This window comes from Lagenorhynchus albirostris, chromosome 18, assembly GCF_949774975.1.
Source record: "Lagenorhynchus albirostris chromosome 18, mLagAlb1.1, whole genome shotgun sequence".
In the NCBI taxonomy this organism is placed as follows: Eukaryota; Metazoa; Chordata; class Mammalia; order Artiodactyla; family Delphinidae; genus Lagenorhynchus; species Lagenorhynchus albirostris.
The window spans coordinates 1559818-1580811 of NC_083112.1; the positions used below are offsets into that span (position 1 = coordinate 1559818).

At 41.4% G+C, this 20994-nt stretch overlaps 1 protein-coding gene across 1 annotated transcript in view; it reads right to left on the reverse strand.

The window, feature by feature from the left end:
* The window catches only part of MICU2 (mitochondrial calcium uptake 2), an 85413-nt gene that overhangs the window by 43648 nt on the left and 20771 nt on the right, over window positions 1-20994 (reverse strand). The window contains exon 2 of the mRNA XM_060129115.1: window positions 13081-13225. Coding sequence (XP_059985098.1) covers window positions 13081-13225 — 145 coding nt within the window. The remainder of the gene's footprint in view (window positions 1-13080; window positions 13226-20994) is intronic.

The following is a 20994-nucleotide window of genomic DNA, read 5'->3' on the forward strand; positions in this document are numbered from 1 at the left end:
TTCCAGTTTCTTATGACAACAATCACAAAAATAAGCCAGAAGTCATATGTATATGAATGTTAGAAAACAGAATCCAAGTTTTAATTTTTTTCTCAGGATGCTGAATGAAAAGTTGAATCATTTTAGAATTAAACGTCTTAATTTTTACTTTTTATTTGTTGTATACAAGCCCGGTAAAGTAGGTTTACATTGGATGTAATTCCAAAGAATCTCATATTTAGAATGATTTTTTTTTTTTTTTTGCGGTACGCGGGCCTCTCACTGTTGTGGCCTCTCCCGTTGTGGAGCACAGGCTCCGGACGCGCAGGCTCAGCGGCCAGGCTCACGGGCCCAGCCGCTCTGCGGCATGTGGGATCTTCCCGGACTGGGGCACGAACCCGCGTCCCCTGCATCGGCAGGCGGACTCTCAACCACTGCGCCACCAGGGAAGCCCCTCACCCCTTCTTTTTAATGATTCCTTTTTATATCATTCAGAGAACAACGATAAGTAAGCTGATTAAAAGCATAAGAATATAAGGGTAGAGGGAAACTGACCCTCCTGAATATCCTTCCAAGGAGGAGAGATCTGTCTTTAAGAAATAAAAGCATGGCCCGTGGGCTTTAAACCTGTTCTTCTCACACAGGAAAATGCATCCTTCCCAGTCAGGGTGCGGGGTCATGAGCTAGTTAGGGGACAGACAAACTATTTGCCACCCTGCAGTCTGACGACTATGGACGTGCTCACCACGCCCCATCTTAGGTACGTGTGTGCATGTGTGTGTTTACAAGAAGACCGGGAGAGGAGAAAGTATTTACGTGTGGAGATGGGTCAGCACTCAGATGCTGCCAGGGCAGTGTGCTCACGGCCCACTCTTACCCACGTACTGATTGGATGGGAAGGAGACTGCTTAGTGAGTCCTTGGAAGCCTAAGCAGCTAATTTTTTTGGCAAATGAATTTATCAGCAATCTGTGCTTTTAAAACTCCTGAGATGGCTCCTACAAATCAGTTCACTTTTCTGTAAGAATTGACCTAGATGAATATGTTTCGGTTTAGACCCACAATGAGTTCTCTGATATTGGAAATGCATATAAAGAGTCATGTTTGGGCTTCCCTGGTGGCGCAGTGGCTGAGAGTCCGCCTGCCGATGCAGGGGACACGGGTTCGTGCCCCGGTCCGGGAAGATCCCACATGCCGTGGAGCGGCTGGGCCCGTGAGCCATGGCCGCTGAGCCTGCGCGTCCGGAGCCTGTGCTCCACAACGGGAGAGGCCACAACAGTGAGAGGCCCGCATACCGCAAAAAAAAAAAAAAAAAAAAAAGAGTCATGTTTTTATTATTTTAGCGTCTCCATTTATTTTTTGCAAATAATTTTATTTATTTATTTATTTATTTACTGTATTCATTTTTTTTCACACACACACACTGTATTTTATTTTTACAAGAGATAAATAAACTGATACCAAGCATTGTAAATGGATGGCCACAACAAAAGCAACAATGACTGCAATTACCAAACACGAAACACACTCACACTGTGTCATAATATTGACATTCAGTCCAGGAATCCTCCATTGTAACAGCTCCTTTACTCTGCAGTGAAAATTGATTTGTATGTTTTTTTGCCTCTGGGTCCTTGTGGGATTTTTTTTTTTTATTCAAACAGAAAGTCACAAAAATTATAATCATCCTCATCAGTTCACTCAGTCCCATGTAATTAATTTTTTTTCATCTTGGTCTTTTGTTAGCACTGTTATGAATTCATCAGTTTTCCATTAGAGTTCTGAAAATGCTTATTCATTCAGTTCAGCAGTATGGTCAGTTACCAGAAACCTGTACTTGTCAGAGTCATTTCCATGAAAATAATTTTAAAATTAATATTTTCAACTGGGAACAAGGATTGGTATTTTTATATGTTTTTATAGCTTTATTGCGATATACTTCATATATCACAAAATCCGTCCACTGAAACTGTATAGTTCAATGGTTTTTAGTATATTCAGAGTGGTACAACCATCACCACCACCTACTTTCAGAACGTTTTCATCACCCGCCAAAAGAACGGAAAACCCAGTAGCAGTCACTCCTCTTCCCCTACTTGTGGGCAACCACGGATCTACTTTGTCTCTACAGATCTGCCTATGATGGACACTTCATATAAATGGAATCACACTACCTTTTAGCTGCTCCCACTTACTCTCCCCAACTTGTAAATGCTGGGTCATCCCAGAGCTCATTCCTTCCACCCACCTTTCCCATCTAAACTTGCTTTGGCAACCTCATGAAGTCTCAGCTCTCATGAATCCACTGAAGAGTCTTCAACCTACATTTCAGTTCCGTTCTCTCTCCTACTTGTACATCTAACTGCTCACTCAACACTTCCTCTTGGACGCCTGATAGAAACTCCTGTGAATGAATGAATACCTACTGTGTGCCGAGCACTACTCTGGGTATTTTGTTTATGTCACTGAGCACAAGGGACACACATTCCTGTCATGGAGCAGGCGCTCTAGGGGGAGAAACAGACAATAAACAGTAAACTTCAAAAGTAAGGAAACGGTAAATACATATTATAGTAAACATTAGGGTGTGACAAGTGCTATGGAAAATAACTGAACAAGGTAAGAGGGATTAAAAGGGCAGCAGAGTGGAATAAGATGGGGCTGAGATGTGAGCACAGCACTGTGCTCGTAACAAAAGCCTCCGGAAAGAGGGGCAGGCATTTATCTTGTGGCTCTTGGGGAGCTGGACAGTCTCGTCACTGCTGTTTGCGCTGGCGAGTCAGCAGTCGGTCTGTCCTGCATTTTCCACCGCAGTGCCTGCAAATGAGGTAAAAGAACCCTGACGCATCCTTCACTGACTTCTGTGCATCCTGCCTTGCTTTGGTCGGCTGGATAAAAATGCAGCTCCGTCTGACTAAACAAATGGAAATAACGTGTCCTTAACAAAAGTTACTAAGGTAGAAAGACACAGTATAAATGCTCTCTCTATGCTGTTACAACAGCATTAGTTCTAAGGTAGAGCTGTACACATTTTATAGTAACAGAACATTACATTTAAGCATGCAGGCCATTAAGGCAAGAAGGAAAATTATGCTTGACCACAACATTTTCTAATATAAGATAATCTTTCTAATAATATAAAGCCTCATTATGGTACCCTTAAACACATTTTCAGCAAACTTTTAATTCTGAAGATGCTAAAATTAATTCAATAAAATTGCAATGTAGAAGGAATACAATAAACATCATATTCTACTAAAATGAGCTGCATGCTAAAATTACTGTGAGAAAAAGTCATAAGAAATTTGACTTTTAATAACATTTCTCCAAGTAAAATTTAAGTGCTTTCCTCATGACAACGACATATTGTTGCTGTCTTACATAAAGAGCTTTAAATGGAAGAGTTGGTTTTTAAGTTGCTCTGTATGACGGAACCAAAGGGTACCACCCGCAGGATAGACACAGGCACAAGTCAGAGCAAGAGGGCTCCGAGCAGTAAGTTAAGAGCTCCTAGAACCACTAAACGCGTTTACGGAGAGTAAAAGGATCAGTGTGTTGTTCAGAATAAGGAGGTCCAGCCTGAAGGAAAGGAGTCCTTCGCAATAATCTGGGGAAAAGCCCTGAGGGCCTACCCTGAGCAAAAGACACAGAAGACACAGAGAAGGACAGAGAAGAGAAGTGGAGGAGGGAGAATAAGCTGCTCTTGGTGACGGAGCAGATACAAAACATGAGGCAGCTGGACATGTCCACGAAAACTCCCCACAGCCTGAGTGAGCTGGGGGAGCGCCACCGCAGGAAAAGGGGGCACCGGAAAGGGTGTGATGGGGAGGAAGCGGGCTTCAGTTTCGGATGCGCTGAGTTCCAGATGCCTGTGCGGATAACGCACGAATGTAAGTGCCTAATGCACAGCGAGACCAGAGCTTCTAGGGGCCAGCGGAGAGCTTGAGACAGACCCTGAAGCGACAACGGTGAGCAGCAATAACCCCCTGGGGGACTGTGTCTAAGGGAGCAGCCCTGAAGGGAGGAAGCATTTAGGCGCTGGTAGGAAGAGGAAGCACAAAGGAAACAGACGGCAGGAACACATCGCTGAGAACAAAACCACAGGCGCCCAGGGAGAGACGTCCACAGCAGCAAGTGCTGCTAGAGGGTCAGTCAAGAGTCAGGCGAAAAGCAGCCGCCCGTCTTGGCCATTTGGGGGCCACCGCTGACGTTCAAGAGAATAGTCAGCAGAGAGGGGAGGCAGGAAGCCAGACTGTGGTGCAGGCCGCGAGCGCAGGGGCCGCCCGCTGGAAAGCGAGTAGCTGGCGGGGCTGACTGTGCTGGGGTCGTCAAGGCAGTAAAGACACAAGAGGGTCTGTAAGCTTCAGACACTGAGACGGTAGAGGCAGAGAGAACGAGGGAAGGAGATGCAGAGAGGGTGGTGGAGGAACGAGTCTCAGCAGGGCAGGGAGCACCGCTGGCAGAAGGCTAGGCAGCGATGTGTAAATGCCTTGGAGAATCTAGGCCAAGTTGAAGAACATGAATTTAGTGGCTCCAATCTGCATAACCATGGGATTTTCTCCAACAGTTCACAGCAGTCTAGGTTCAACAAGGACAAAGGGGAAAGATACTGGGAAGCAATTATTAAAGAGTGACAAAATGACAAACCATGTGGCTACAGGGAAGGAAGAAGGTCCAGAAGGAGTTGAGAACTTGGGGAAAATGGGATAACTGAGAGCAGAAGCTTTTATGAAGTCAAGAATAGGTATGCTGGGTATGAGAAAGTGGGTAAAGTGGGATTCTGTAATTTGGGATTTCAAAACTGGGGCAATTCTAAGTAATGGACATGGGAGGTGAATGATAAGAACGAAGGTCACTAAAATTGAGAACTAAGTACTGTAAGGCTAACGACATTTAGTAGAAAACAGCATCAAAGCTTGGAATTCAATAGAAAAGAACTTAAATAAGGGAAGATGGTGTTTTAGCTAGATAACCTAATTCTGAAAGGAGCACGTTTTTATGGTTTTCTGAGTGTGCAATAAGGGATTAGGGTGACACTGATCTCCCCCAAACCTAACAAATAATGAAGGAGAACAAAGAGCCAGCATCCACCTGAAAGAGGCGTGGGGAGAGGGTTCAAATAAGCCCCATCATAAATAAAGTATATTATTTGTAAGAAGTCCAGGAAGATAAATACCAGGTAAAAATGAGTTTAGGAGCTAATACATTTCAGACTGCTTTATTTCTTTCTGTTTACACATGAGGATCACGGGTCATTGGGGTGCCTCCCTTTTTTCTTGTTTTGCTGTTCATCATGATCCGTAGGAATGCAACCAAGATTCTTCGTCTTCTTATCCATGATGAAAAATGAAGAGGAAGGACATCATATGCATAAAGGATGTATTATTCAGCCTTCAAAATCACTCAATTCTTCATTTAGCTAAATGCCTTCTGATAGAGTTTAACCGCATTCCAATGAATAATAAAGTGGAAACATTATAAGAACCTAAATTGGTTGAATCAAGGGTTGCATAAAAACAACAACAATGAAAGAAAGAAAAAGCCATGTAAACTCTGAACTTCATTAGAAGAACCTGGGTCTATGGCTAAAACAAAGTAGAGCGAAGTAAAACTTCGATTCAATTGAAAGAACATAAAATGGGAGAAAATTCTTTTTTTTTTTTGGTGGGGGGGCTGTGCTGCACGGCTTGTGGGATCTCAGTTCCCCAATCAGGGATTGAACCTGGGCCACGGCAGTGAAAGCCCGGAATCCTAACCACTAGGTCACCAGGGAACTCCCAGGAAAATTCTTGAAAGAACATAAAACGGGGGGAAATTCTTCGACGACACTGAGCACAAGACTAAATAGCTCCTGTTACATGAGGAAGAAAATACAAATGTTTGTGAGAGAAAGTCAAAGGAGTGAACCACTGAGTCAGGTAGAGAGAAAACAGACATTAACACATACTGTTTACAAGTATATGATATGTTAATATTCTGCTAATCAAGCTTTTACAACCTCCATTTGAAACCCTAAATGAAAAAATTAGAATAAATTACAATATAGGTCACAGCACAGACATTTCTGATAAACAAGAACTGTTTGCCTATTAAGTATTTCTAAAAAATTCTTTCATTATCCTTTGTTTTCTTTCATAATATCATCCTCTCTGTTTTGTACCTTTCAGATAAAAATTTTTAGAAAAAGCAATCTATACCTGTCATTTTCATTTCTTTCTAATTCTTTCTTTCACTGTCCAGCACTCTCTTGACACCGATCTACCAAAGGTCCTGGTGACCCATGCTGATGACCAAATCCAACAGCCTCTCCCCAATTCCCATCCTACTGGATCTTTCTGGACACCACACTACTGACCAAACACTTCCTGCTCCCATGACACTGCACTCTCATCCGTGGCCAATGGTCTTATTTAAAAAATCTCTGTAACTGGCTCTTCTTGCTTCACTCACCTTCTAAATGTAGATTTAAGACTTTTTTTTTTTTTTTTTTTTTTTTGCGGTACATGGGCCTCTCACTGTTGTGGCCTCTCCCGTTGCGGAGCACAGGCTCCGGACGCACAGGCTCAGCGGCCATGGCTCATGGGCCCAGACGCTCCGCGGCACGTGGAATCTTCCCGGACCGGGGCATGAACCTGTGTCCCCTGCATCGGCAGGCGGACTCTCAACCACTGCGCCACCAGGGAAGCCCCTAAGACATATTTTTAACTTTTTCTTTTTAATGCAAATAATAAATATTTGTTGCTGATGAATTAGAAAATTACAAGACAAAAAGAAAATACAAAAACTGGTAATTCCAAAAGTAAGAGTGAACTACTAGCAATGTGGCGAATATCCTTGCAGACTGTATGTTACTTACACACATATATAAACAAGGAAAAATGGGATCTCACTCTTCATATGCTTTTAGAAAGTTGCCTAACTGACAGACTTGAAGGGAAAAAAGACAGTTCGACAATAATAGATTTCAATACTTTACTTTCAACAATGGACAGAACCGCCACAGAGAAGATCAGTAAAGAACTAGAGAATGCGAACAACACTATAAACCAGCATGCTGAAACTTACGGAACACAGTAAAAAATAGGAAATGTGAATGTATCCAAACAAGTATGGAGTGTGAATCAGTAACCAAAAACTTCCCAACGGGGCTTCCCTGGTGGCGCAGTGGTTGAGAGTCCACCTGCCAATGCAGGGGACACGGGTTCGCGCCCCGGTCCGGGAAGATCCCACATGCCGCGGAGCGGCTGGGCCCGTGAGCCATGGCCGCTGAGCCTGCACGTCCGGAGCCTGTGCTCCGCAACGGGAGACGCCACGGCAGTGAGAGGCCTGCATACCACAAAAAGAAACAAACAAAAAAACAACTTCCCAACAAAGAAAAGCCCAGGGCCAATGGTCTCACTAGTGAATCCTACCAAACATTTAAAGAATTAACACCAATCGTCCTCAAACTCTTCCAAAATCTGAAGAGGAGGTAACATGTGTGAACTCATTCTAAGAGACCAGCACTACTCTGATACCAAAGCTAGACACAAACAAGGAAAGAAAACTACTACAGGCTACTACTATCTTTTATTAATATTGGTGTAAAATTTCTCAAAAAAATACTAGAAAACAGAATCTAACAGTCCATTAAAAGCATTATACACCATGAGCAAATGGGATTTATCACTGGAATGCAAGGTGGTTCAAGATACGAAAATCAATCCATGCAATAGACCACATTAATAGAATGAAAGAAAAACCCCACAAGATCATCTCAATAGATGCAAAAGAAGCATCTGACAGGGCTTCCCTGGTGGCGCAGTGGTTGAGAGTCTGCCTGCCAATGCAGGGGACATGGGTTCAAGCCCTGGTCTGGGACGATCCCACAGGCCGCATAGCAACTGGGCCCGTGCGCCACAATTACTGAGCCTGCGCGTCTGGAGCCTGTGCTCCGCAACAAGAGAGGCCGTGATAGTGAGAGGTCCACGCACCACGATGAAGAGTGGCCCCCGCTTGCCGCAACTAGAGAAAGCCCTCGCACAGAAACGAAGACCGAACACAGCCATAAATAATAAAATAAATAAATAAAAATGTTAAGTAGAAAAATAGTATAAAAATTGGTCTTAAAAAAAAAGAAGCATCTGACAAAATCTAACACCCTTTCATGGTAAAAACACCCAATAAACTAGGAATAGAAGAGACCTTCCTTAACATTATAAAGGGCACACATATGTAATATGAGAGCTAACATCATACTCAGTGATGAAGACTGAAAGCTTTAACAGAAACATGAGGAAGAAGAAAAGGATGCTGCTTTTGCCACTTCTATTTAACATGTGACTAAAACTTCTAGCCAGAGTAATTAGGCAGGAAAAAGAAATAAAAAGCTTCCAAATAGGAAAGGAACAAGTCCAGTTAAATCTGCTCATAGAAAACATGATCTCATTATGCAGGAAATCTTAAGAAATTCACAAAAAACTGTAAGAACTAATGCGTGAATTTATGAAAGTTACAGCATACAAAATCAACACACATAAATCAGCTGTATTTCTATATACTAGCAATGAGTAATCCCATAATAAAATTAAGAAAACAATTCCATTTGCAATAGCATCACAAAGAATTAAATATTGGGGAATAAATTTAACCAAAGAGGTGTAAAACTTACACAGTAAAAGCTATAAAACTTGATGGAAGAATTAAAGATTTAGATACATGGAAAGACATCTTGTGTTAATGGAGTGGAAGACCTAATATTGTTAGGATGACAGTACTACAAAAAGCAATCTTTCTATTCATTGCAATCCCTATCACAATTCCAATGGTGCTTTTTTGTTTTTTTTTTTAACAGTACGTGGGCCTCTCACTGTTGTGGCCTCTCCCGTTGTGGAGCACAGGCTCCAGATGCGCAGGCTCAGCAGCCATGGCTCACGGGCCCAGCCACTCCACGGCATGTGGGATCTTCCCAGACCGGGGCACGAACCCGTGTCCCCTGCATTGGCAGGCAGACTCTCAACCACTGCACCACCAGGGAAGCCCCAGAAAAGGCCATCATAAAATTCATATGGAATTTCAAGAGACCTTGAATAGCTAAAAGAATCTTGAAAAAGAACAAAGTTGGAGGATTCAGACTTCCTGATTTCAAACCCTAATACAAAGCTACAGTAATCAGGTCTGTGTGGTACTAGCAAAGGATACACATACAGAACAACAAAACAGAATTGAGAGTTTGGAAATAAACCTATACATTTATACTCAGTTGGATATTGACAAGGAAGCCAGGAAAATTCAATGGGGGAAACAACACTCTTTTCAACAAATGAATAATCAGATCATTAGATAATAGATAAAAATAATTAGATAATAAATAATAAACAGATAGAGAGCCACATGCAAAAGAATGAAGTTGCACCCTTTTACTTTACACCACTTACAAAAATTAACTTAAAATGGATCAAAGACCTAACCTCAATAGTTAAAACTATAAAACAGGGGCAAATCTTTATGACTTTGTATTTGGCAATATTTTCTCAACTATGACACTAAAAATATAGTCAACAAAAGTAAAACAAATACATATGACTTCATCAAAATTAAAAACTTTTGTGTATCAAAGGACACTATGAAGAGAGTGAAATGATAATCCAGAGAATCAGAGAAAAATGGAATTTGCCCATTTCATCTAAGTTATTTGCATACAGTTGTTCATTGTATTCCTTTATGATCCTTTATGATCTAAGTTATTTGCACACAATTGTGTTCCTTTATGATCTTTTAGGATCCTTATGATTCCTTTATGATCCTTTATGTATTCCTTTATGATCCTTTTGACTTCTGTTAAGGTTGTTAGTAATGCTCCCTCTTTCACCGTTTTCTAATAGTTTTGAGTTTTCTCTTTTTTTTTCCCTTGGTCAATTTAGCTAAAGTTTTTTCAACTTTTGACACCTCTTTTCAAAGAAACAGCTTTTAGTTTCATTGATTTTCTTCTACTTTTTCTAGCCTCTATTTTCTTTATCTATCATCTCTGTTATTTCCTTTCTTTTGCTTGCTTTAGGTTTAGTTTGCTCTTCTTTCTCCAGTGCCTTAAGATGACAGGTTAGGTTACTGCTTTGAGACCTTTTTCTTTATTAATACAGGTATTTACGGTTGTAAACTGTCCTCTAAGCACTCTTTTAGCTGCATTCTATAACTTTTGATGTATTATGTCTTCATTTTCATTCATCTCAAAGTATTTTCTTTTTCTTTCTTTTTTAAGAAATTCAAATATAGTTGATTTACAATGTTGTGTTAGTTTCAGGTGCACAGCAAAGTGATTCAGTTATACATATATACATCTGTTCTTTTTCAGATTCTTTTCCCTTATAGGTTAATACAAAATATTGAGTATAGTTCCCTGTGCTGTACAGTAGATCCCTGTTGGTTATTTATTTTATATATAGTAGTGTGTATATGTTAATCTAAAACTCCTAATTTATCCCTCCCCTCCATTTTCCCCTCTGGTAAAGTTTGTTTTCTATGTCTGTGGGTCTATTTCTGTTTTGTACGTAAGTTCATTTGTATTTTTTTCTTTGGTTCCAACTATAAGTGGTATCATATGATACTTGTCTTTGTCTGGCTTACTTCACTTAGTATAATCTCTAGGTCCATCCATGTTGCTGCAAATGGCATTATTTCCTTCTTTTTTATGGCTAAGGCTCCACTGTATATATAGACCACATCTTTATTCATTCATCTGTGGATGGACACTTGGGTTGCTGCCATGTCTCGGCTGTTGTATATAGTGCTGCTATGAACATTGGAGTGCATGTATCTTTTTGAATTAGAGTTTTCTCCAGATGTATGCCCAGAATTGCTGGAATTGCTGGATCATATGGTAACTCTATTTTCAGTTTTCTGAGGAACCTCCCTACTGTTCTCCATAGTGGCTGCACCAATTTACATTCCTACCAACAGTGCCAAAGGGTTCCCTTTTCTCCACACCCTCTCCAGCATTTACTGTTTGTAGATTTTTTTTTTTTTTGTGGTACATGGGCCTCTCACTGTTGTGGCCTCTCCCGTTGCGGAACACAGGCTCCAGACGCGCAGGCTCAGCCGCCGTGGCTCATGGGCCTAGCCGCTCTGCGGCATGTGGGATCTTCCCGGACTGGGGCACGAACCCATGTCCCCTGCATTGGCAGGCGGACTCTCAACCACTGCGCCACCAGGGAAGCCCTGTTTGTAGATTTTTTGATGATGGCCATTCTGACTGGTGTAAGGTGATACCTCATTGTAGTTTTGATTTGCATTTCTCTAATGATTAGTGATGTTGAGCATCTTTTCATGTGTTTGTTGGCAATCTGTATATCTTCTTTGGAGAAATGTCTATTTAGATCTTCTGCCCATTTTTTGATTGGGTTGTTTGTTTTTTTGATATTGAGCTGCATGAGCTGCTTGTATATTTTGGAGATTAATTCCTTGTCAGTCATATTGTTTGCAAATATTTTCTTTCATTCTGTAGGTTGTCTTTTTGTTTTGTTTATGGTTTCCTTTGCTGTGCAAAAGCTATTAAGTTTAATTATGTCCCATTTGTTTATTTTTATTTCCATTACTCTAGGAGACAAATCCAAAAAGATATTGCTGTGATTTATGTCAAAGAGTGTTCTGCCTACATTTTCCTCTAGGAATTTCACAGTATCAATCCCACATTTAGGCCTTTTGAGTTTATTTTTGTATTCATCCTGCTTGGTATCCATTTTGAGTTTATTTTTGTATTAATCCTGCTTGGTATTCTGTGAGTTTCTTGAATCTGTGGTTTGGTGTTTGTTAATAATTTTGGAAAATTCTCAGCTGTTAATACTACAAATATTTCTTCTGTTCTTTCTTCTCTTTCTGATATTGCCATTATGGGCATGTTACACTTTTTGAATTATACCACAGTTTCTGAATATTGTTTTTTCCAGTCTTTTTTCTTTTCAGTTTGGGAAGTTTTGACTGACATACCTTCAAGATCACCAATTATTTTCTGGGCCCAGAGGATTATTCTGATGAGACCATCAAAGGCATTCTTCATCTCTGTTACAGAGGTTTTTATTTCTAACATTTCCTTTTGACTCTAAGAGTTCCCCTATCTCGGTTTACATTACCCATCTGTTATTATATGTTGTGAACTCTTCCTTTTAGAGTCCTCAGTATATTATGGTTATTCAGAATTCCTGGTCTGACAATTCCAAAATATCTGCTATATTTGAATCAGGTTCTGATGTTTGCTTTTGCCTCTTCAGATGACGCTTTTTGCTGTTTAGCATACCACTTGATTTTACTCTTGAGAGCCAGATATGATGTGCTGGGTAAACATTACTGCAGTAAATAGGCCTTTGGTGTGAGGTTCTATGTTTACTTGGCTACCATTAGGCTACCATTCTTATTAGTCATCCATTTTATCCACATCAGTGTATACATGTCAATCCCAATCACCCAGTTCATCCCACCACCACCCCACCCCCTGTGTGACCCTCCTAATTGCTCTAACCTAGTTTCTTTTTTTTGCCCAATTTAAAACATCAACACCACCAAAATGTAACATCTTGGATGAATTAGTTACCCTATTAAGAACTTATTTAGTGACATTTAAAAACTTACCTATCTTTTCCCTCTCTTTAGGATACTTTTTTTTTTTTTTTTTTTTTTGCGGTACGCGGGCCTCTCACTGCTGTGGTCTCTCCCGTTGCGGAGCACAGGCTGCGGACGCGCAGGCTCAGCGGCCATGGCTCACGGGCCCAGCTGCTCCGCGGCATGTGGGATCTTCCCGGACCGGGGCACGAACCCGTGTCCCCTGCATCGGCAGGCGGACTCTCAACCACTGCGCCACCAGGGAAGCCCTTTTCCTCTTTTTAGAAAAACCCACATACAAAGCAACTATTTCTTAGATAAATAAATAAATAAATAAATAAATAAATAAATAAATAAATAAATAAAAGTTTAGTCTCACAAGGGTTGAAAGTCTAAATAATTAAGTAAACGCATGGTACAAAGAATGATGATAATTAAGATGAAGAAAAGCTGTTACCAATTCTATAAAACAGAGGTTTTTCAGCCCTAATATTTGATTTTTTTTAACTTAAAAAATAAAAACACAACTTACGTTCGATTTGGTCAAACATTACTGAGAAGAGGAAGTCCCGTGGTGTCATGTAATACTCTCCCCCGTGTTCCAGTGAGGAAAACTGCATGAAGCGCTGTTTACGAGGAGACGGTTTCCCTTTCATCTCTCCAGAGTCCACACTTTTCTAAAAGAAAAAGAAATTGCAATTTCAGATTTTTTTCAGTATCATTCCCCAACTTAGCTACTTCTACAATAATCTTTAAAGAGTAATTTTAGTGTTTAGGTATAACAACCTCCAAACTTTGAAGTCATTTACTGAACAGATATTTACTGAGTGCACAGGCACTGAAACCAGAGCAGTGATGAGGCTAACCTGAGGAACCTGCATTCCCAAACAGGAGAATGACAATTAACGAATAAATGTATAAAATAATATAAGACACTAAGAAGTGCCACGAAGAGATATAAAGCAGGATAAGAAAGTGATTAGTAACATTTCGGGGCTTCCCTGGTGGTGCAGTGGTTAAGAATCCACCTGCCAATGCAGGGGACACGGGTTCGAGTCCTGGTCCAGGAAGATCCCACATGCCGCGGAGCAACTAAGCCCGTGCGCCACAACTACTGAACCTGCGCTCTAGAGCCCTCGAGCCACAACTACGGAGCCCGTGTACCACAACTACTGAAGCCCGCACGCCTAGAGACCATGCTCCACAACAAGAGAAGCCACTGCAATGAGAAGCCCGTGCACTGCAACGAAGAGTAGCCTCCACTCGCCGCAACTAGAGAAAGCCTGCGCGCAGCAACGAAGACCCAACGGAGGCAAAAATAAATAAATAAAATAAATAATTTTTTAAAAAAAGTAATATTTCAATGGGATGGACAAGGAGAGCCTTTCCGAACAGGTGACATTCAACGAGACTAAACGAGGGAGGCCTTGTGGGCTTGGGCTCTGGAGGGAGAGCATTCCAAGGAGGAGGTAAAGAAAGAATACAGACCATGGGACAGGAACAAGCGTGGTGTGCTCAAGGGTGGTATGGCGGAAGAGAAGCTCAGGGAGACAGGACGGCAGCAGATCATGTAAAGATGAAGTACATCCATTCTGATCAGTGGCCCTGATTTTAGGAATATATTGACATCATGGGTGCACAGTGCTAAGAGAAGAAGAATGGCTAAGATATTGTTACTGTCAGAGTCTGTACCTTAGACAATGGGACCTGGGCCTTGACCCAAATGCTGATAGAGACGATACTGAAATATTTATTGCTAACCTTTCACGGAGCACTTACTATGTGCTAGGCACTGTACTAGTTAAGTACCCTCCGTGGACTATTTAGTTAATCCTCACAGTAACTGAACAGTAGATACTACAGTAGATATGAAAACTGTAAAGTAAATGCAGAGCCAGGATAAAAAACCAGGTGTGTCTGACTCAAAAGTGTTTCAATCTCTTAACTACCACAACTATCCTCCTACCCATGGCTAGGCACTGTGCCCTAGGCAGCCTGGAAGAAGACGACATACCAGTCAGCACACGTGCCAAGGTCAAAATAGGAACCTTGACTCAGAACGTGTCATCTGTGAAACCCAAGAGCACACTGGCACTCGGGACCGCTTTCCTGAAGGTAACAAGCTAAATCAGACCACGACATCCTTCCTGGACACATCGCTTCCTTTCCATGCTGACACACAAGTCATGTTCAGTAAGTGCTGAGTGGAGCTGAAATGGGGAAAAACGGCAATTCCGGTTGCTTAAACCTCCAAATTCAAAGCCGTCAACAGCTCCTTTTAGCTGATCTCAGTCCTCTAACCAGTATTAATTCTCTCTCCCCAGTTTGACAACTGGCTTCCTTGAGTGCCTACCAGAATACTGGCCGTATACAGAACACTCAATAATACTGCACTGAGAGTGCCCTGTCTTCTCCAGATCTTGCCTCTTCATGTCTTTCCTTTTCTTTCCCCTTAAATTACTACTATAAAAATAACTCAAGGGGCATGTCTTAATTATATGAGTCCATACTCTTATCTCAGTCATCAGAAAATTGAATTTTATTAATATTTTCTGAACATTTTATACATGAAGTAGATAAATTATCATTTGATATATTATCAAATGGATAGTATTTGTAGGAAAACAGTGGTAAACAAGACAAACAGTAATTCCTACTAGAATGTACTAAGTGCCTTGGCAGTGAATTTACAGGAAGTATACAGATGGGATAGGGAAGGGAGAGGGGTAAGAGTCTTCTCAGTAAATGTCACAGCACTGGCAAAGTCCTAGATACAAGAGTAATACAGTGTATTGAAGAGCTAAAGAAGTTAAGCATGGATATATACATTATTAGCTTAAAAAATATTTGTGTTTATTATACTAATGTTAATATATAGTCTATTAGATTTTAAAAGGTAAATAATCTATATAGAAATAGGTATATGAATTTCCAAATCTTTAAATAAATGTTGGTTCTTAAAAAAAAATTATTTATTTATTGGCCATGCCACACGGCATCGGGGATCTTAGTTCCCCCACCAGGGATTGAACCCGTGCCCTCTGCAGTGGAAGTGCGGAGTCTTAACAACCACTGGACCGCCAGGGAAGTCCCAATGCTGGCTCTTTTATATTATCTTGTATCTAAGTTGTTCACGACTAGTTAAAAAAATATCTTTTACCAACCACTTAATCCCTTTTATGCAAACAAACATATTCTTCTTTCTAAACTTCAACCAACTAAAAGGGGCCAATTACTCATTTATCCTCCTCAAGTGCTCTCATAACAGGATGGATCGTTATTCTGTCTCTTTTGGTTTTCATGCTGTCCTCTATCTTGTGGCAATCTTCCTCTTTCCTGGTCCTAATCTATACTGAAAATGACCAACAAGTAAAAACACAAACCTCCCACTCTCTTGCAGCAAGACATGAAAACTATTCCTCCATCTCATGGTTACCATGTTCTATACATTTGTATGCGTCTATAACCCGCATAAGCGTAACATTTCTGAAGATTCTTGAGAAGAGTCAATTATTCTGGGAAGTGTCATTTTATTTTTATTTTAAAACTATTTTTAAACCCTTTACTGAATTTGTTACAATATTGCTTCTGTTTTATGTTTTGGTTATTTGGCTGCAAGGCATGTGGGATCTTAGCTCCCCGACCAGGGACTGAACCTGCACCCCTTGAAATGGAAGGTGAAGTCCCAACCACTGGGCCACCAGGGAGGCCCCCTGGGCAGTGCCATTTTAGATAATGGTTGATTGGGTTGCCATCCCTTCCGATTTTGGTTAAATATCCTCCCCAATGAACAAGAAAAGGTAGAAACTAAAGCTCCCTTCCCTGGGTTGATTTCTGAACTTGAAACTGCCATATGAATTGTAGACCATGAATTTAGAAGGTCACTTACAAGCAAATGACCTCCACATTTGCCCACCACCATGATTCTCTACCAGTAGGCGATGTGGCATAAAACTATCTAACGACCCCCTACCAACATCCTTACAACTCAACCTGGTGTCATACCTTTAATTTCTGCTACTTCATAGTATAAATAAACCTATTCTACTACCCCCAAATCCTGCAACTCCCTTTGCCAGCACTAGCAATGTCTCTCCTTTTTCTTATCTTTTCCACCACGTCTCACACTGCTTACTGAGGACACAGCTATCAGTTGGAGGCCATCACCTGTGTAGATACTAATCCCACCATTTCCCTTATGCAATATATAGTGGAAGCCTCCAAGTCACCACCTCTTACTACTAGAGTCTTTCCCTTCATCCTAACTTCTACCCGCCAACCTCCCAAGTAAATACGTAATCAAGCATCTACTAGTGTGAGGGCACTCCAGGAAGAGACAGGACACATACTAATCAAAGGGGCAACAGTACAGTAATAAACACTAACAATATAGCTAACGTGAATTAAACACATGCAAGGTAGGGTGCTAAAATCTTTACATACATGGTCTCACTCAACCTTCACAATGACCCCAATAGGAGACTTCATTTTATCAGCCTCATTTTACAAAAGAAGAAACCAAAGCTTGTCAAGGTTAACCAGCTTGCCTGGGTTAACATGGCAAGTCAGTGGATAGCATAGAGGCAATATGACAACCTCAGCTCAACCACTATCCTATGCCCGCTCCTCTAAGGATTACATAAACTAGGAAAATAGAGAAATCAGTGTGGGTAATGACAGCTGAGAAAGTTTTCATAAAAAGAGTGGGATTTAAGTTAGGCTCTAGAGAATAACAAAGAATAGAACTAGAATTAGCCATCCTTAAGACCTGGGCTAAGAGTTGTCCATTTCCTAAATGACATGTATTGTTTCCCTTGTTCAATAAAATTTAAAATAAGTAGGATGTTATGAACACATTTCTTCGCTACAGCAAAATTTACGCAGAGGAAAGAAGAGTATTGTTCTGAAATTTCCAGAGCCTTTCTAATTCCAAGTTGACGAACCAACAAATCAATTTTCTTTAAGTCCCCTTTGTCATACAGCAGTTGAATTTTAAAGGACCACAAATTGATGTGTATTATATATTTATGCTTACTTCGCAGAATTTGGAAGATCAATTTGGCATTTTGAATCTTTTATCTATAAAGTTTATTCTTGCCATACTTCACATGTACGACCACTATGATCAAAGCTCCGACGGATGGATTTAACATCAAGAATTAACAATGTCTGTCTGCCCCCAACCCTTCCATCCTCTCCCCTGGTGCTCTCCTGCTCACGTGAGCATGCTCTCTCTGCCCACATCCTCCTGTCTCTCCCCTCCTTCCCGCGCACGTTTCAGGTGGCTTTTTTCTGTTGCTGCTGTTTGCGTATTCCTTGAACTGACCATGTGGTTTTGGGCACTCATTCTTCTCTCTCGTTTCCCCTGTCTCTCTCTCACAGATATGTGTACATGTGGCCTATCTGTGGTCAGCTGTGCTTGGTAAACTGAGTTTGAGTTTGGTTAAGTGCAGGTAGAGGATCAGTGTGGATGCGGAGGATGGGGAGGAATAACCAATTCTGTCTGAGACAACACAAGGGCAGATGCCCAGCTTAGTGCCGTTAGTACTGCTCCATACCAGGCGGTGAAAAAGTTCACAAATTCATCTTCAAACATTTAAGAACCTGTTATGTGTCACTGTTCTGCAGATATACAGATGGACACTGTGAGGTCTCGGCCTTTAAGGAGCTCACAAAAGGGAATGCTGGAGAGCAAACAAACAATTCAGAGCACTGGCTCCAAGGTCAAACTACCCTGGATGCAAATTCCAGTTCTGTCACTCACTAGGTATGTGACCTAGGACCAATTATCAGCTGACTCACGAACAGTGAGGAAACAGGAATCAAGCTGCCTGGACTTAAATCCCAGCTCTGTCACTTGGCCAAGTTCGTACTGTGACTTCTCCCTAACTAATCTGTAAAATGAAGAAGACAGTAGTATCTACTTAAAGGGTCTTTTATAAACCGTGTGGTTCAATGAAATAATACACATACTACGTGCTCTGGAAGGTCAGCCATTACTATCATGATCGTCGTAATTCAAACAAATGCTCTAACAGAAATATGTAAAAAATTGTAGGAGAAGGCAGAGAGAGGACCAATTAACTGCCTTGTTAATTGGAAGACTTAACAAAGGCATCCCAGGCCAGGAGAAATGGGACCTGGGCTGCAAACGGTGAGGAGTCGCCAAGACCGGGAGCAACAGTAGAGCAAAGCGCGCTACAGCCAGTCCTGAGGTCTGGGCAGCAGGTCCAGGGGGCAGAGAGTCTCTGGGGGACGCGACCAAAATGGACAGAAGGGGAGAAGGGCAGACACAGTGCACCAGGAAGACCGTCTTGGATGTGGGCATTTTCTTTTAATTCACACAAGAGCCAGCGTAGACGGAAGACACTGGAAGGTACACGGCTGATGCTGCAGGATATCTCATACCATGATTCAGCACTTAGTCTATACATCCATCCAATACGCTTGGCTTTTCAGTCTCAAAATCCCAGCATATTAGAAACATTACATTACAAATGCTAGAGTCAAGTATACTAGTGGCAGAAGGGAGATCTTACAGCCTGAAAGTGAGACGGGAGAGAAAAATTAAGCAAGCCAGACCTGGCCACAATAGTCTGGATCAATCTATGTCATGACGACCAACAAACAGCCACTAGGTCTATTTATGTGATGATGGTCTTCAGTCACTTAGAAATTGCTAATTATGTAGGGAACATTTTGTTAAAAATGTGTAATGTAGCTTAACTGTTTTTAATGTAAATCTGTATTAAAAAAAGATGTTTTATTACTTACAAGGGTAATTTTAGTTGTCTGGAAGATTCACTTACAGGGCATAACTCATACCCCACTGACGCTGTATAAACTCAGCATTACTCTCTAATCTACTATATATATCCAAAGCACTTTGTAGAATGTACGTTACATAAAAATACCAGGGCCACGCTTATATAAACTGAAAATGATTAGAACTGTGAGTAAAAGCACAGTGTCTTTCAGAAAAATACAGGTAGACGTAGTTCGGGCTCGTCATAAACACTATTACATGTCATATAAAATTAGACCACAGGATACAAATCTTTTCATCTTCCAACACTGGTAACAGTCACTTTTAAAAAAACTTACTACTAGTGTATTCTTAGTCATGATGAGCTCTCACTTACAGGAAAAGCATCTATACAAATAGCCATTCAGTATGCTGACACCTAGGTTTCAGGATGTCAGGAGAAATCTGAATGTCATCTCCTAGGGCTAAATCAATTCCTTTCAAACATAAAAGGTATCATAAGGCAAACCATAATTTTAAGTAGTTGATATAGGATATAAATAAACGTTGCTATGCACGTCTAAAAATCTGTTAAATTCCAGGAGCCGTTTCAAGGGTATGGTGAGAATACCATCACTGGAGGAACTCGGAACCTCCAGCTTTTATTTTTAAAAAATTTTAAAAAATATTTATTTATTTATTTAGGCTGCATCGGGTCTCAGTTACAGCACGCGGGATCTTCACTGCAGCACGTGGGATCTTTAGTTGCGGCATGTGGGATTGTTTTTTTTAGTTGCAGAATGCGGACTCTTGGTTGCGGCATGCATGTGGGATCTCGCTCCCCAACCAGGAGTTGAACACAGGCCCCGGCACTGGGAGTGTGGAGTCTTACCCACTGGACTACCAGAGAAGTCCCGGAGCCTCCAGCTTTTATAGGCTCTGCTACAAAAAACAAGTTTTCTTTTTCCCTTTGGATTTTTGGTTTTCACTCTCAATCTATACGATTATCCACTTGCAAATAAAATTTGGGAAGGTCCTTTCTCTATGCTAAAAAAAGAAAAAGGTATAATGTACCTTCCTGAGTTAACTCTTAATACAATCAAAGGGTCATTAAAAACAACAAAAACAACAAAAAAAACAGAACCATAAATTGATGAGAAAGCAGTAAGTAAAACTTCTTAAAATCTCCGTCCCAAAACCTGACAAAGAACCAGAATGAAAACCAGAAAATAAGGACAGCCATGCTGATGCTAGCTCCTACCTCCCACTCTAAGCTGTTCTAGAAAGATCTTCTATTGATAGATACTGATAATGCTGACCCACCTGCACGACAGTACTAGGAATGAAAACTAGTTTCCTCCCCCAGAGTGTGATGGAACGAGAGGACGAGATTCTGGAATCCCTTGCGGATGGGGCAGCCGGGCCTGGGTGTGTGCACTGCACGCCTCCGGGGGCCCCCTCACACTGGGATCGCAGACAGCTGAGGAGCAGATGGCAGGAAGGTGCACTGTGGAAGGTGACTTCCTCTAACCTGCAGGGGTAACGCTGTCACTGAGAGCTCCCAAGTGCAGGGATGTGCAGGCCGGAGAGGACCGTGGGGAGTCCCCCCGGAAACCCCTGTCACTCGCTGCTGTCACTAGAGACCCAGCACATGCCTCTTTCCCCTCCTGCGTCCTGTCAAAGGAGGGCTGGCATCAGCAG